Source organism: Pundamilia nyererei, unplaced genomic scaffold (assembly GCF_000239375.1).
Source record: "Pundamilia nyererei isolate P.nyererei 1_Seehausen unplaced genomic scaffold, PunNye1.0 scaffold00051, whole genome shotgun sequence".
Classification (NCBI taxonomy): Eukaryota; Metazoa; Chordata; class Actinopteri; order Cichliformes; family Cichlidae; genus Pundamilia; species Pundamilia nyererei.
The window spans coordinates 219,975-235,597 of record NW_005187452.1 but is presented as its reverse complement, the minus strand read 5'-3'; the positions used below and the strand labels follow the sequence as shown (position 1 = coordinate 235,597).

Sequence of the window (15,623 nt, the reverse complement as noted above, 5' to 3'; positions counted from 1 at the left end):
GGTACAGTGGCTGAAAGACGGGAAACCAAAGACCCCACCAAAAGGTGAAGACAAAACCTGCCACTTCCAGCCAGAACTCAGAGACCAGAAACAACAGGAACAAACAAGTGCAGGACTATTACATAACTGGGCCCAAGCCTCAAGTGGTACAACAGGAAAGTACAGTTTCTTCACCATGTAAATTGACCTAATGACTACCCGAATTATTGCCCCACACACGGGCATTTGTTTTATACAGATACCTGCTTACTAACCCGTCTGTCTGGCCATAAGAAATTATGTGAGATGAGCATGAACCAACCGTTAGAAATGTGTCATCGTAGCAGAAACCTGAACGGCAAACATACTCTTATCACTGTTTTCACAAAGATAAACATGTTTGTTTTCTTTATGCTAATGCAGCAGATATATGAAGGTAAATATACTGCCAAATATTAGAGGCTGTAGAATTAAATATGTGAATGTGCAAAAAAAATTTCAACTTGAGCAGCTGTTTTAACTGATTCGAGAGGCTGTGATCAGAGTTGTGGAAATAGTAAAAGAAATTAAATAAATATCAATAAAATCAGAATTACAAGTTTGAAGCTCTCAGTATATCTGTGTAAGTATCAATCTCCACATTTATTCATATTTTTGTAACTGTAAATTTAAAACACAAGCATGTGAAAACTTTTTTTCCTGTGTAATTCAGTGGTGCATTTTGATGACCACAGCCGTTCACTAAACATACTCCTGTGACTGGCAAGCGCATCATGGAGTGCGTGGGAGGTATTGTCCTTATCTTGGTCAATATCTTGGTCAACTCTCCGACACCACCTTAAGAGAGTCCATCGCCACAACATTACTTTCCTTGCGGATCAGTCAATTGAGTCTGTTGGCATCTGCGACTCGATAAACAGATCCGATACACACAACTTACACATGCATATCCGATCTTCTTTAAATAACCGCCTATCAAAGAGTTCACAGCACAGACTCTATCCAAAGCAAACATTCAAATCCCTGAATATATATCAGAGGATCAGAAGACATCGGATGTGATAAACCAGTCATTAGTTTGTATATGATAAATCGCCATCCCTCGCCTTTTTAGCTGCTGTAGCGCCCTTATTGCAGTTTTCTAAGCACCAAAAGCAGCAACATCTTAATCAGCAGTGACTCGGCCAACAAAACATTTCACATCAATAGGAGGGAGCTGTGTGATTGGCTGTTTCCCCCCTCTTGGTACTTTTCTTACTTATACATCACCTTTATTACTTTCTTCAGTCAGAAAATGACCTTGGAGTGAAAGCAACAAAGAAACTCAAAGATTTTCAAGTGTTATGAAATTCAACCTTCAGCAAAATAAGAATTTTTGTGTCCTCTGGTTGCCTGGGAGTACAGACTGTCTAGTTTTTGTAAAGTATTTATTTGAGATGTGTTCAGGTGCAACTGAAGAGTCACTGCAGGTGTCTATTTCTGTGTTTGCTAGTTTAGGTGGTGAAAATGAGTTTCTTCCCCTCTTGATTAGGTTTTGACCCTTGATAGCCAGCTCTTGCCCAGATTCACTCGGGCAACCACATTTATTAAGAACTGCTACACCTTCTCAGAAACTTTAAATTTTTGGGCCTGCATCCTTCAGCGTGTCAGTCACTGGGCAAACAAGCTTGTTTGATCACATGAAAGTACACACAGGCAGTGCACATTGTACACAGTCAGCAAACTCTACCTTTGGTCATTCTGTTCACTAATTACATGCACAGGCATATGCAGTAGATTTCCCCTGCAAGGCAGGAATGTGAGGAACGGGCATGCAACGAGAAGCAGGTAACAAAGTGAGAAACTATCACAGAAGCACAAAGCACAAAAATCTACAACAGTAACAGTGAGACTGAAAAAAACATCACTGGAGTCACAATCTGCCTGTTTGCACTGTGAGATATGTTGTTGAATTTCTTCGAGGATAAACTCAAAGTCAATGCAATGACAAGAGGGTTTGTGTTTTTTTTACAAACAGTATAAAAGAAAGTGTACATGGAGTGTTCTTAGAGGCACCTTCTAGCTGGTGATAAGCAATGTGGATAGAAAGCACACTCTTAGAAATAGGGGCACAATATAAAAGTCAGTTTCTGTAAATACAGAACCTACACTTGCTTTGAATTTTAAGTTGCAGCGTCAGGATACACTCTGACACATAAAGATAAAGAAATTATGCACAAAAATACATTTTAATCTTAGACTTTAAATGAGACACATTTAATACAAAGTAGTATAATTTTATATCTGATTTGTATCTGTGACATAACGGGGAAGGGGTTGCTGCCTGGTTGACTATTCCTGGTCTCTGTGTCCTCTGTGTGTCTAACAGCCTTACGTGCAAATTTTAGATAAATAAAGCTTTGAATTGCCAGCAAGACTAGGCTGAAACAAAGTCGGTACAAAAGTCAATATTTGGTGTGACCACCTTTATCCTTCAGCACAGTCTAAACTCTCTTAGGCAAGCTTTCTTTTAATTTCTTTAAGTGGTCTTCAGGAGTAGTTGTCCAGGGTTACTGAAGGACATTCAAAACTCTTCTTTGGCTGTTGGCTGCCTTTTGTTCTGTTCTCTTTCAAGATGCATCACTAATGTTGGGATCTGGACTCTGGGGAGCCCAGTCCACCACAGGTGTTCCACCATGTGCTTTTCTATCCAGGTGTGCTTTTACTGTATTGACAATGTGTTTGGGATCATTCTCATGTTGAAACATGAAGCTGTTCCCAAGCCGATAATTTGCAGATGGTATTTTACCATGCATCAACATCTGACAGGACTTTTTTGTGTTCATAATTCCAACAATTTTGACAAGATCCACAACACAAAAAGGCTGCAAACCATGACAGAGCTTTTATCGCGTTTTGCAGATGGCTATGGACACACACTGTGGTAACACCCCCCCGACCCTATTATCAAATATTAAGGACAAACTGCTCACCATGCTTAGACATGCCAGGTTTTCAGCTAATAGCTCTTTGGGACTCACCTTGTTGATGCAAAAATACAAAGATACTACTGGTCTGATGGTCATAGTATATTTAACAGCAAGAACAAAAAATATTACGCTGAAAGGTACAAAGATTTTAAAAGTTACAACAAAGTCTTGCTCCTTTAAAGCACAATGTAAAAAAAGAAAAAAATAAGGGGGAATCATTTCTTGGACATTTTCACACTTAATGAGCAAAACGTTTTCAAAAACATGATGCATCTCAGTTTCCCCTCATTCAGTGATTCAGCTATCATTACATGCTTTCCCATTGACAGATCAAAGTGCATTCATAAAGGTAAAGCTGTCACACACAGTTTTTTTTCTAAAGTAAACAGCATGTTTTAAACACTTCATCTAGATCCAGAACTTTCAGTTCGTTTTTGTTCCTGTGAAGAAATGTTTGCATGACATCAACACACCAGGAATAGCAGTAATTTCAATGAAAAACCACTGAGTGCACAGCAAGTATCATACACTTTAAAGCCAAAGCCAACCAGCAGACCAGATCAGACCCTCTGGTGTTCAGACAACATGTCTGACAACTCTACCACTCCAGTGACAAACTGCTGCATTTGAGTTTTTGTGGCTTCATATTTCTTCAATATAAGCACAAAAAGACTGTCTATAATTTTATGTGAAGAGAACCCTTTCCAGTCCAACACATGGATTGTTCCTAAGAACAACACACAACTCACATGTAAATACTTTTATTCAGGTTTATGTTTTACTGCAGTTTGGCAGTGATACGATCTCCTGGAGACCTGTTAGTGTTTTGTCATGTTTCAGAGGCACAGCTCTAACTGAAAGTAGACAGCTGCAGCCTTTTTAAATGTGTGACTTTTCAAAAACTGCAAGCACAGGGCTGGACTTAAACAAGTATCATGGCATGACTTTTTAACATCACTTTCAACTCTGCGGCACTTTTCTGTTTGCCTCAGATAACTGCATTAGATAAAATATCAAAACTGCTACTCTCTTGGGCACCTCTTTTGTTTTTCATTGGGAGAAATTACTCATTACCAGACTCCACATAGCAAAATTGGTATGGCCCTGATCTGGCCCACACAATGTGCTTACACATGGCCCACATACCGCAAAGAATGATGGCCCTTTGGTGGCCCAGATCAGGTTTACCAGAGGTGGCCCACACATGGGCCAGCACGTGGCCAGTTGCAGACACACTGCTGGCCCAGATGTCAGCCTAATGTGTACCTTAATCAAGCCATGTAATAACAACATGTGCCGGAACATAACAGTCCAAAAGTAACATGACGAAACTCTGTTCAGACAGTGAATGGACTGATTTTTATATAGCGCTTTTCTACTCTCCCACATTACTCAGAGTACTCTATACAATATGCCACATTCACCCAACGACACACTTTCTCTAAAACGGGTGCTACTTTCACACTCTTGCAGACTGGAAGAGCCAGAGATCGAACCACTAACCTTCCGATCAGTAGGTGACCTGCCCTACTGCCTGAGCTACAGCCACCCACTGGCAAAGATGAGTAAACCGTCACTAGGTTTTGAATAAAGTGTACACTCACAAACCTGTCAAATCTGTACTTGAAAAGTTGGCTACTATAGCAGTATAGTGTTACAACATGGCATTTGAGTCTTCTAACTAAAATAGGAACATAAATAGTGCCATCTTTGCCGGACCTAGCCCACATGTGGTTGACAGACACCCTGCCATGACACCGGTCAGTCAGTAGTGCCAGCTTGATGCCAGATCAGGGCCAGACCTGTTTTCTATCAGCCTGGGCAACATAACCCAAACTACAATCGGGCCAGATGTGGCATGCCATCACATAAACAGTGCCATCTATGCCGGGCGTGGCCCATATCTGGATGAAATACTTTTTATCATGCCAGAAGTCAACCAGCAGTGCAGGCTTGATACCAGATCCGGGCCAGACCTGCTTGCTATGTGGGACAGTGTGAGCTGAATTCTGGTAAATGCTGGATTTCTGCTGTGCATTTTTTTTAATGACTAAGTGGTAAGAACAAGATGAAGAACCTCAAACAAAATTCACAGACACAAACCATGTTCCTCAAAATTGAACAACAGTTTGGAAGGCTAGAAAAAGCATGCAGAAGGTGTAGACAAGAGAGTCTCATAATCCTGCTGCTTTTAACAATGCAGTTAAAAAAGAAAGACAAACTCTCTACAGTCATGCAAAAATCCACAAATGTAATCTCTTGGTGGGGACATTCTTGCTTAGATGGATTTGTAGTGATTGCAGCTTGGCTGAACACCTCAATAATAGAAGAGCTTCACTGTTGCTTTCAGAGTTTTATTGAAAACTCAATTGAAGAATCATTTTTTCTCTAGCTCTCACCTGATTGTGCATTTTTAGCACGCTCAAATCCACAATGAAAAAGGGTGAATGAGCGCAGCATTCTCTCTTCTAGAGGCTCTCAGTATGAGACCACCAGGATAGACACATATGTGTGTCCTCGTTTATTGTTTTTTTGTTTTTTTTTTTTGTAGGCATAGAAGATGGGTAGTGCTGATGGGTTCGGGCAATTTCACAAGAAACCATCTCAAGTGTTTCAGACTTGTCAAGCGGTGAAAATTGACGGCTGTAAAGAAATTACAGCAGTAGCGGTAAAATGCAGGGGTACACCTCTCTCTTTCCTTCTTCTCGGACCACCCTAGCTTTCCCGTTCTCTGTCCAGGCTCTTACATTTGTTTCCCCCTCTCCATCATCTTGTTGATATTCGGCTATTTTAGAGGTGGAGTACGTAAATCAGGCACTGCTCTCACAAGTCTCGCAATTTTTAAATTTTCTGTTTAACTCTTAGTTCTTTCCATCACATTTATCTTTCTTGTTAGACGTTTATTTTGTCAGGATTTTACACCTCGTACCTCTCTTCATCTCTCTCCCTCTGGTAGTGGAGGATTTTGGCGCGACTCTGCGCGCACGGTAGCGTGCCTGAACGTCTGCGCTTCTCACTCTCAGATCAACATGAGCAAGTCACACATTCCAGTAGAGAGAGGCAGAATATATGCGTGTGTGAGAAGGAGTGAGCGGGGAATCCGGAGAAATACCTTAATGGATTATTGGATGGACCTGTTTGTCCTTTACGCAGAAGGAATCTGATTTTTGGACAAAAGCAATGGATTGAGTTTCAACTTGACCATTAATAGACGGGTAAGACAGATGAAAACTAATAATATGATTCAGGTTTAGGTTTTCTCCGGGTATTGTCCAGTGCATGAATTTATCACTTGTGGAGTTAAGGCAGCCAAAGAAACACACTGTATGTGACAAATGTGCGTAATTCATGCTCAGTCGTGCATCTATTTAGTTAATCTCAAAGCACCTTTAATGAATTAATAAATGAATTAAGATATAATAAAACAAAATAAGAAAGAAAGTCATTTTTATTTTATTTTTTTTAAAACAATCGTCTTGTAGCAAAAAAAATTAAGCTGTCGGGAGAGTCTGGAAGTTGTCACCACGGTAATACTTGCATCCTGTTGTTAATGCTTGTAATCAAAAGCCGGATGCCGTCACAACGATTGATATGGTTGTCTCAAATCAGACTCAAAAACTTTAATACAAATTGAAACCGCCCTAAAGACTACAATGAACAGCAAGGAGATTAACACATTCGCACCTTGTTTTGGAGTTGATGCAGTTTAAAGCTAGTGCGTGTTGAAGTGGGAAAATAAGCTATTATTGGGGTGGTTTCAGTGCCTCTAATTATAGCGTACAAAATGAAGAAATCATTTTATAGACACAATGATACACACGCGAGTGTATTTACTCATAATCCCCCTACAAGAGAGTGTTTGTTTGTTTGTTTGTTTGTTTTTAATTTGTCGGTCATTGTGGACAATTACGCATGACGCACAACGTATATACAATTATATCTACAGGTTCTGTCACCGGTAAGACAGAAAGCCAACATGGACGCCGGTAGTCTGATACAACATATTGAACGAGATGAAGAGACCACTTCGTGGCCATTGTCGATGACCACTGAGTGGTTGGAGGACGGGAACGAGACGACCTGGAATCAGTTCCAACAGCCCGACTGGCAGGTGAGAGAAAAACACTGAGATAACAAATGAAAGTGATTAAAGTCAGAACTGCAGAATGTAAAAAGATGACATTTTGATGATGATATTAATGAAAGAAGTAAGAAAGACGACTCAGTGAAGTAAACAGGTGTATTCTTTTTTTTACTTGTATAATGTTGAAGGGTAAAAACCATATGTCAGTGACATCATTGTTGTGAAATCTAAGTAAAGTGCCTGAAACAGACAGAAACTCAACAGAATGAAGTAAAGGCTTACTGGTGAATGTGATTTGTCTCAGGGACAAAATGTGGGGCTGATTCAAAGGACATTTTCACTTCACAGACTGTATATTAGTTAAGTTATCTGAAGGCTTTTTGCTCATTCCTCTAAACACGTTTAACTCCCCCACAGTCATTTAAACCTGCACCACACCGTGCACAGTTTACAGTCCTCTCCTCCTATCTGTGCTTGGCTGTCTGAAGTAGCTCATTGCTTTACATTTCTGCAACAGTGGTTGACTGGGTATGAACAGGTGATGGATGTCAGGGTTTTCATTTCTGGCCCCAGATAAAGTGCTGCATGTCTGTCCTATTAATTTTCTTATAGGTCAGCCAATGAAAGGAACGGGGTCTACAGATATTAAAAAATGCTGAAGATTGGTGGTTGCTTATCACAGAATAGACTTTACCTGGAAGCTGACTTTGATCGGTTTATCTCTCTTTGGGGGATGAGATAAACTAGGAATTCCCTGTGTAAAGAAACTTAAGATTTCTGAAAATGTTTGTTGTTCAGAGTTGTTACATCTCAGGAGGTAGACTGAGGTATCTACTAATTGTAAGGTTGGTGGCTCGATCTCTTTTCCTCTTGTCTGTTAGGATGCCTGGGTCATCGACCCAGGGTTTTTGAGTTTATATTATTTATACTGTCTAGTTTTTGGTTTCTTTAAGTTCCGTCTTATGGCTTATGTCTCCCCTATCACCTGCATCCCCTTGTCTAGTTCGCGTCTATGTGTATCCTAAGTTCCTATATCCCCGTGTTCAGTCAGTGTTTGTGTCTGCCCTGTTCCCACGTCTCTGTTCCCTTTGTAGTGCCTGCATATGAGTCTGTGTCTTTGTTCAGTCTCTGTTATGTGTTTCCTGTTTTACTTTGAAAGTCCATGTCTGATGTTAATGTGTCTGGTTTTGCTTCCTCTTGTCTCGTTAGGCCTGATTTGCCCCAGCTGTGTTTCCCTCCTGTTACCCATTCCCTGATTGCTCCCTCTGTGTATTTAAGCCCAGTGTTTCTCTGTGTCTGTGTTGTGATCTACTGTTTACCAAGCTGTGTGTTCTGTCTGTCCTCCGGTATTAGTTTATTTTTTTTGATCGTTTCCAGTTATGTTATATTTGAGTTTAACATTAAAACGGTTTTTGAGTTTACATCTGTCTCTGGAGTCTGCACCTTGGGTCTTATTCCTGCCTGCACACAGCCACACCTAACATTGTCATTATGTTGAGGTATCTTTGAGCAAGCTACTAAACCCTTAGTTTCCCCTGATGTATCCATCCGAGTGTGAGCGTTAGGATAAAAGCACTCAGACACAGGAAAAGATGTTTGTACAAATGGGCTAATGAGGGTTGTAGTAAGAAAATGCTTTGAGTGCTCAAATAAATTAGGAATGTGCTACAAAGGTGTCAGTCCATATACCACTTGCTGTAGACATCCTGTGCAGGGATAGGGTGGGGTTTGCAAATATATACGTATTTGTGAGTTCCTTTATTGTGTTTTTTTTTTTTTGTAACTGCGTATAAGATGCTGACATTAAAGGTCTCCTCTCCTCTCCCAGGTGGCTCTCTGGGCTATAGCGTACTCCCTCATCATCCTGGTGTCCATCACTGGGAACGTCACAGTGATCTGGATTATCCTCGCTCACAGGCGCATGAGGACTGTGACCAATTACTTCATTGTCAACCTGGCTTTCTCTGACGTTTCCATGGCGAGCTTTAACACCCTTTTTAACTTTGTGTATGCGCTTCACAATGACTGGTACTTTGGCTTGGGTTACTGCAGGTTTCAGAACTTCTTCCCCATCACCGCCATGTTTTCGTCCATATACTCAATGGCTGCCATTGCAGTGGACAGGTAAGAAGGCTCTCCTATAGAGTTCAGAATAAGTGAATACAGACAATGAACTATACTGTGCATTAAAAAAGGTAGACTGAACACTGAGCTGCAGACTGGCACAGCAGGCAATCTGGAGTACAGGGAAACCAGCATATGAGCATATGAAGTGTGGAAAAATCACAGCGTTAGGCTTGAAAATCTAGTTGTCTGAACATGTCTACAGATTAATGAGCTGTAGTTTAAATGTCATTAGAGGCGATTAGGAAAAGGCAGACATCTGTGCCGACCAGGGATGGAGTAGCACCACCTTCACAGAGTTGAACAGCAACAAAAACATAGAAACACCTACACAAAAAGGGATTTAAATAGGTGAGGGGAGGGAGACTGGGGGCATGAGCAACAGGGGAAAAAAGGGGAACTCAGCACTGGAGCCAAAGGGATCATGTGAAAAATATGAGGTCAACTGCCATTAAAATGAACAAGTCATTACATCAGAGACTCTTTTGTGCTACCAATCAGACACTAATGGGGTGACTGATCCCCATTTTATGCAAACACTATTTAGAAAGTGCATTATGAAAGCAGTCAAAAAAAGGAATCATCACAACTTAATGAAAAAAATCAACATAGTGGCATATTGTTTCAAGCAACTAGCAGATCTGGGCAAAGGCATCTCTTTTCTGCAAGAACACGGATCATTTTCAGAGTTTCTGGAAGAATAAGGGTTTCGACATTTGAGCTCAAACAACAGTTCCTTGAGGAGCATGATTTGCTCTCATTCTCAGCAGCCAGTACAAATGAAAATGCTGCATGAAGGAGATATGGGTCAGCAGGCGGACACAGATGAAACACAGATGCCAGTAATGCTTACTGGAGCATGAATGGTCAGCCCGAATAAAATATCATATACTGAGTAAGGTATAAAATCTATGCTCAGTATGTGATACTTGTAGTAAGTAGTACAAATTTATAGGACCGACCTTATGCAATATGACACTCCTTCAAGATAAAAATAATCAACATCAAAGAAGGGTGTTTCACCCTAATGACAACCGTACAGTGATTTTGAACACACAGCAGGAACACAAACTGAGAATTAAATGTGTTATTACGAACTATTTGTTTTTTGTCTTATTTTCATCATGCTTTACTTGATGAACTCAGAATTGTTCACCTATATATGATGCAGCAAAACCTCTTTGTGGATTTAGACTATCCATAAACTCTTATGATTGTAATAAAGCTATCTTATATAAAATAAACCACTATGGGATGCAAAGAAAAACTAGAAAACATCCAAGTCAGTGTGGTCCTCCTCTTGGAGGCTTGACCTAAATCCCACAGAACACCTGTGGGCTGCTGAAAAATGTCAGATCATTGATGCTTTAGTGGGGATGACCTGACAGCTTTGACTGAAACATGAAGGACACCACAGCTGTCGCAGCAACTTTCTGATTTTCCAAGTGTCCAAGTGTTTTCAGGTAGCTCTGCAAGCAAAATGATGCTGCACTAAATACTGAAACATTATAACAGCAATCAGCAATCTTTAGTATTCACAGGGAAGGAAGGTCTGGAAAATGTGCTTAGATTGCTGCTCTGGTGCTCAGGACCTGGATAACGAGCAGATAATGGAAGAAGGACTAGCTTTTTATTTTAATTTTGAAAGTGTGAATCATTTTTAAATGGTATTAATCAATTCCCAATACTCTTCTTTTCCATTACTCTTATAGTATCTACTTTGATGTGACTTTTTAAAAATCTGATGCAATTAATTGTCTTTTTTCCTTTTTTTTCCTGAAAAAAGCAGTTTATTAACCGAATCTTTCTAGCAGATCCATTAATTCTTACTGGGGTTTTTTTGGCTCAGATTGATCAAGGTGCTGGAAACTTCCTCTGAGATTTTGGTCCATATTCATTTGACAGCAGCACACTGTTGCTCCTTGTGGTCATTATAAAACTACTCTATTGGATTAAGATCTGGTGACTTTGTTTGTGTGGGTTTTCTTAAGGGACTGTGTCTTCCTCCCACAGTCCAAAGACATGCAATTAGTGGGGTTAGGTTACTTAGAGATTCTAAATTGCCCATAGGTGTGAATGTGAGTGCGAATGATTGTTTGTCTCTTTGTTTTAGGTTTGCATCAGACTGGGTAAAGGACACAGTGGGTAAAATAAGTGAAGTTGAATCCATCACCAGTTTACTAAGTAAATATACTTCTAAAGGTGCGATTGACATGAAATTCTCACCAAATGTCAGTAACAACCCATCCAATGCAAAAACGCAAAGAAATCAAACCATTGATTTCCATAAATTATGTGTAATAATAAGAAAAGACAGAGGGGGGAAAGTATTGAAGCCGCTTACTGAAATGTATGTAATACTTTGTACAAAAGACTTTGCAGGTAATGACAGAAACTAGTCACATGCTAGTCAAATCACTCAGGTGTGATTTTGACCTATTCTTCCTCACAGACAGTCTTCAAATCCCGAAGGCTCCTTGGGTCCTATGAACTCTCATCCTTAGATCAGTTACATGAAGGGTGATGTATGCGGAAAAGCCGCCCCACAGACTTTATGCTTCCAGTACTTCACAGGATTGTTCAGCAAACTTTGAACATGCTTCAACATGCTCTTTCTTTAGCAGTGGTCTGTGTCATGTTCCAGCATGGTGAGCGTGCATACAGGCCATGATGGGCGAGTGCATTGCTTGCTTTCTTTGAAGCAATTATACCTGCTGCTTCCAGGTATTTCTTTGGCTCTCCACAAGCAGTCCTTGGCTCTTTGACAACTTTTCTGATAATTCTTTTCACTCCTTTGTCTGAAGTTTTGTGGGGAGCACCTGGTCATGGCTGGTTTATGGTGAAATTCCACTTTCAGCTAATGTCCCCAACAGTGCTCACTGGGACCTAGAGTAGTTTAGAAATTCTTCTGTAACCAATGCCATCAGTATGCTTTGCAACAATAAGGTTGCAAAGGTCTTGAGAGAGCTCATTGGTTTTACCCATCATGTTTCGTGTAACACCGCAGTAATTTCAGCTGGTGTCAATAATTTCCATGTCTTTTTGCATCTCCCTTTCTTTGTGTTTTCAGTACTTTTCCCCTGTGTCATTTCTCATCACTACACATAACATATATGGTTTGATTTCTTTCCATGTGTGGATTGGATGGGTTGCTACCGACATCTAGTGAGAACTAGATGTCGGTAAAAAGGAAATAAAAACTTGTTATAGGTTCTACTTTCAAACTTTCATCTTTATGCGAAACGTTTATGTAAGATCTCATGAAGCTGTTATTATCCACAGAACATTGACAAAGCCACTCCACAATAATGTAAGTTTATGACTCATAACCACAGATGACCGATTTCACCGTAATTTTAACAATACCATGCAATAGTGCTAAGTTGAAAAAAGTAGACTGCATACTGGTTGAGATGGGTTGCCATAGCTACCGCATTCATTGGCAGTTATTAACATTATTTCACCTTCAACTTTTAATGAGGTAACTTCTGTATTATATGGTAGATTGGCGGGAAAGGAGTTTTTTAATATACCATCATTAACCTGAATTATGGGATGTCACTGATTTTTAATTATTTTTATTGTATCTGAATATTTTTTAAAAGGATTGCGTGGGTTTTAAATGGTTATTATCCTGGGCTTTCATCACTTGACCTCTGACAGTTAGCATATATTCCACAAATAAATAATTACTAAAGAAATGTTTTTGTTTGTTCAAAATAGGAAAAACACTTTGAAAAAAGGTTGTTTAAAACAAACACTCAGCAGGAACCTTTTGATTACTGCTCAGCTTTGAAGCTGTTGTTTTGCAGCTGATGGTTTGATGGATGAGTGGGTAGTTTTCTGTCATGAAAAGAAAATGTCACTTTTTTTCACACACTAAAAGCTTTAAAGCATTGCCCTGTTTTCCCTATCAGTGCACCTATGACTGAGTTTCTTTAGACAAAGACATGTGAAGGTGTAATCATACAAAAGTTTCTGTCTTTTTCAGGTACATGGCCATCATCCATCCTCTGAAGCCTCGCCTCTCCTCCACCTCTACAAAGGTGGTGATTGCCCTGATATGGATTGTGGCAGTATCACTGGCGTTTCCTCAGTGCTACTACAGTGTGACAAGATTTTATTACCCCAGAACTGTGTGTATGGTTGACTGGCCTGATGATTATGGAGGAACACATCAACTAAGGTGAAATAAAGAGGCACACACGTGCATAGATGGTGACATCGCTAACAGGTCTGTCAGTTTAGGAGCTATTTGTGCCACTCTTTAAATGCAGATGTGTGTACACCTATTTGGATTGAGCAAAAGTTTCTACTTAAGCACTGGCAAAAATATCTAAAAGAAAGTTGGACAAAAACTGAATAAAATAAATGTTTACATAGAAGGTAAAAACTTTGACCTCAAGTTGGATCTCCAACTTGTTTTTCTTCTGCTCGGCTTCATTTCTTCTAATAAAGCATTTAAAAGTGAACGAGGTTGATCAGATTTTTACATTTACAATGAAAGCAAGCGAGGAGTGGCTATGTTAAATGTTGCTATGACTGCTCAGGTTAAATCAATCTTGTGTTCATCTAAAACATCAAAGAACTCCAAGGCACTCTCCTTTTAAATAGCATTTTAAAATACCTTTATTAAATGTTGCATGCCAAAATGCATTTTGGCATGCAACATTTAATAAAGGTATTTAAGAACTTTGATTGGAAAGCTAAACAGATTTTTTAGAAAAAGTCAGCTTTTCAACTACCGGCAAACTTGATTCCCCACCGTGTAGGTGGTTTTAAGGTCAAACAAGACTATGGCATGAAAATTAAGCTTTTTAAAAAAGAGCCTTGGAAGTCTTTCATGTTTTAACTTATATATATGTCTTCCAAAGTGCACTTCAGATAACACAAATCTAAATCTAAGAAGCTCTCCTTCACACAAACTGTTCAGATCTCACATTCATGTTTACATTCATTCTTGTTCATCAACCTTGTGTTGTGTGTCCTCATAAACTCTGTGCACGTGACGGGTAGCAGAAAGATTTGTAAAGCTCAGTTATTCAAGTTTTAATAGTTTAAAACTTGAAAATAGTTTCAATAACTTGACTCTTTCATATTTTATCTATTGTATAATTCATCAAAACCTCTATAAGTTGCTAATGAGCATACATTTTAGAAGTGTGGCAGAAAGGTCGGTTATTGACACAGGTTCAAACTGCAGAAGGCAGCTGAGGAAAGGAAAAGAAGGAAAGTGTCTTCATACATGATTACTTTTGAACTTTATCTTTGAACTCCAAGGACAAATCCATCTGCCTGACTCCTTCAATTTGATCTTTATGTACTCATCTGATCTCTGTGATTGGCTTAGGTCTCCAATAACAAGCTTAATTCTCTAAAGCCTGACAAAGAAAGAAAATCACAGACAGGAAGACAGAGCCTTGGCTTCTCTGAGACCTCTTGCACTAAAACTGCTGGAAGGTTAAAATGTTTGTTGTTGTTTTCTGCCTGACATAGAAATTAAGCATTTATTATCCATGTTGCTAAACAGTTTCGAAGCAATTTCCCAGGTTTCATCAAATGCAAAAAGTAGTTATTGCTCGGTGAGAGACATGTAGAAAAGCACAAACTGAAAAAATTTAAATGGTATTGAATTTGCAAACGGCACACTAACGTGGGATTTGTGGTGATGGCTTGGTGATAACAGCTGACACAATCTAAAGGTTGAATGTTGTGTTACCGTTTCTCATCTCTTTTTCTCCATGTAGTTATCAGTTTGCGGTTATATTGCTGATCTACCTTCTCCCTCTGCTGGTGATGCTGGTGACATACACTATAGTCGGCCGATCGCTGTGGGGTGGGCACATCCCTGGAGAGGCGTCAGACCATTACCATAGCCAGATAAATGCCAAGAGAAAGGTTACATTGTTCCTTTTTTTTTTACTACTCAGTTTGACTACAAATCCTCTGAGCTGACCTGATCTTAACAGAAAAAAACACAGCAGCAATTACTCGGGCTCATATGTCTTCTTATTTTCCATAGGTGGTGAAGATGATGGTTGTGGTGGTGGTGACGTTTGCCCTATGCTGGCTGCCCTACCATGTCTACTTCATACTGGGATCATTTAACAGAGACATTTATAAGCAACATTACATTCAGCAGGTTCACGGATGCCTCTCTGTTTTATATTCTTGAATCTGTAGTTTTGTGTTTACTCATTATTTTTTGTCTTCATCAGGTGTATCTGGCCATATTCTGGCTGGCAATGAGTTCAACTATGTACAATCCTATTATTTACTGCTGTCTAAACCAAAGGTGATCTGGCAGTAATTGTGCCGAGTTTAAAAATAATATTATAGCTTCAAAAACGTCAGTAAATCGGACATAAATCCATCTTTTCCTGCAGGTTTCGCGCTGGTTTCCGTCATGCCTTTGCTTGGTGTCCCTTCATCAAAGTGTCAGAGGAGGACAAGATGGAACTGCAGCA

The 15,623-nt window shown here is 39.7% G+C and overlaps 1 protein-coding gene across 1 annotated transcript in view; it reads left to right on the top strand.

The window, feature by feature from the left end:
* The first annotated feature begins 5,929 nt into the window (after positions 1 to 5,929).
* The window catches only part of tacr2 (tachykinin receptor 2), a 10,697-nt gene continuing 1,003 nt past the window's right edge, over positions 5,930 to 15,623 (top strand). The window contains exons 1-8 of the mRNA XM_013910891.1: positions 5,930 to 6,163; positions 6,895 to 7,059; positions 8,861 to 9,156; positions 13,148 to 13,342; positions 14,904 to 15,054; positions 15,179 to 15,298; positions 15,375 to 15,451; positions 15,543 to 15,620. Coding sequence (XP_013766345.1) covers positions 6,925 to 7,059; positions 8,861 to 9,156; positions 13,148 to 13,342; positions 14,904 to 15,054; positions 15,179 to 15,298; positions 15,375 to 15,451; positions 15,543 to 15,620 — 1,052 coding nt within the window. The 5' untranslated portion in view covers positions 5,930 to 6,163; positions 6,895 to 6,924. The remainder of the gene's footprint in view (positions 6,164 to 6,894; positions 7,060 to 8,860; positions 9,157 to 13,147; positions 13,343 to 14,903; positions 15,055 to 15,178; positions 15,299 to 15,374; positions 15,452 to 15,542; positions 15,621 to 15,623) is intronic.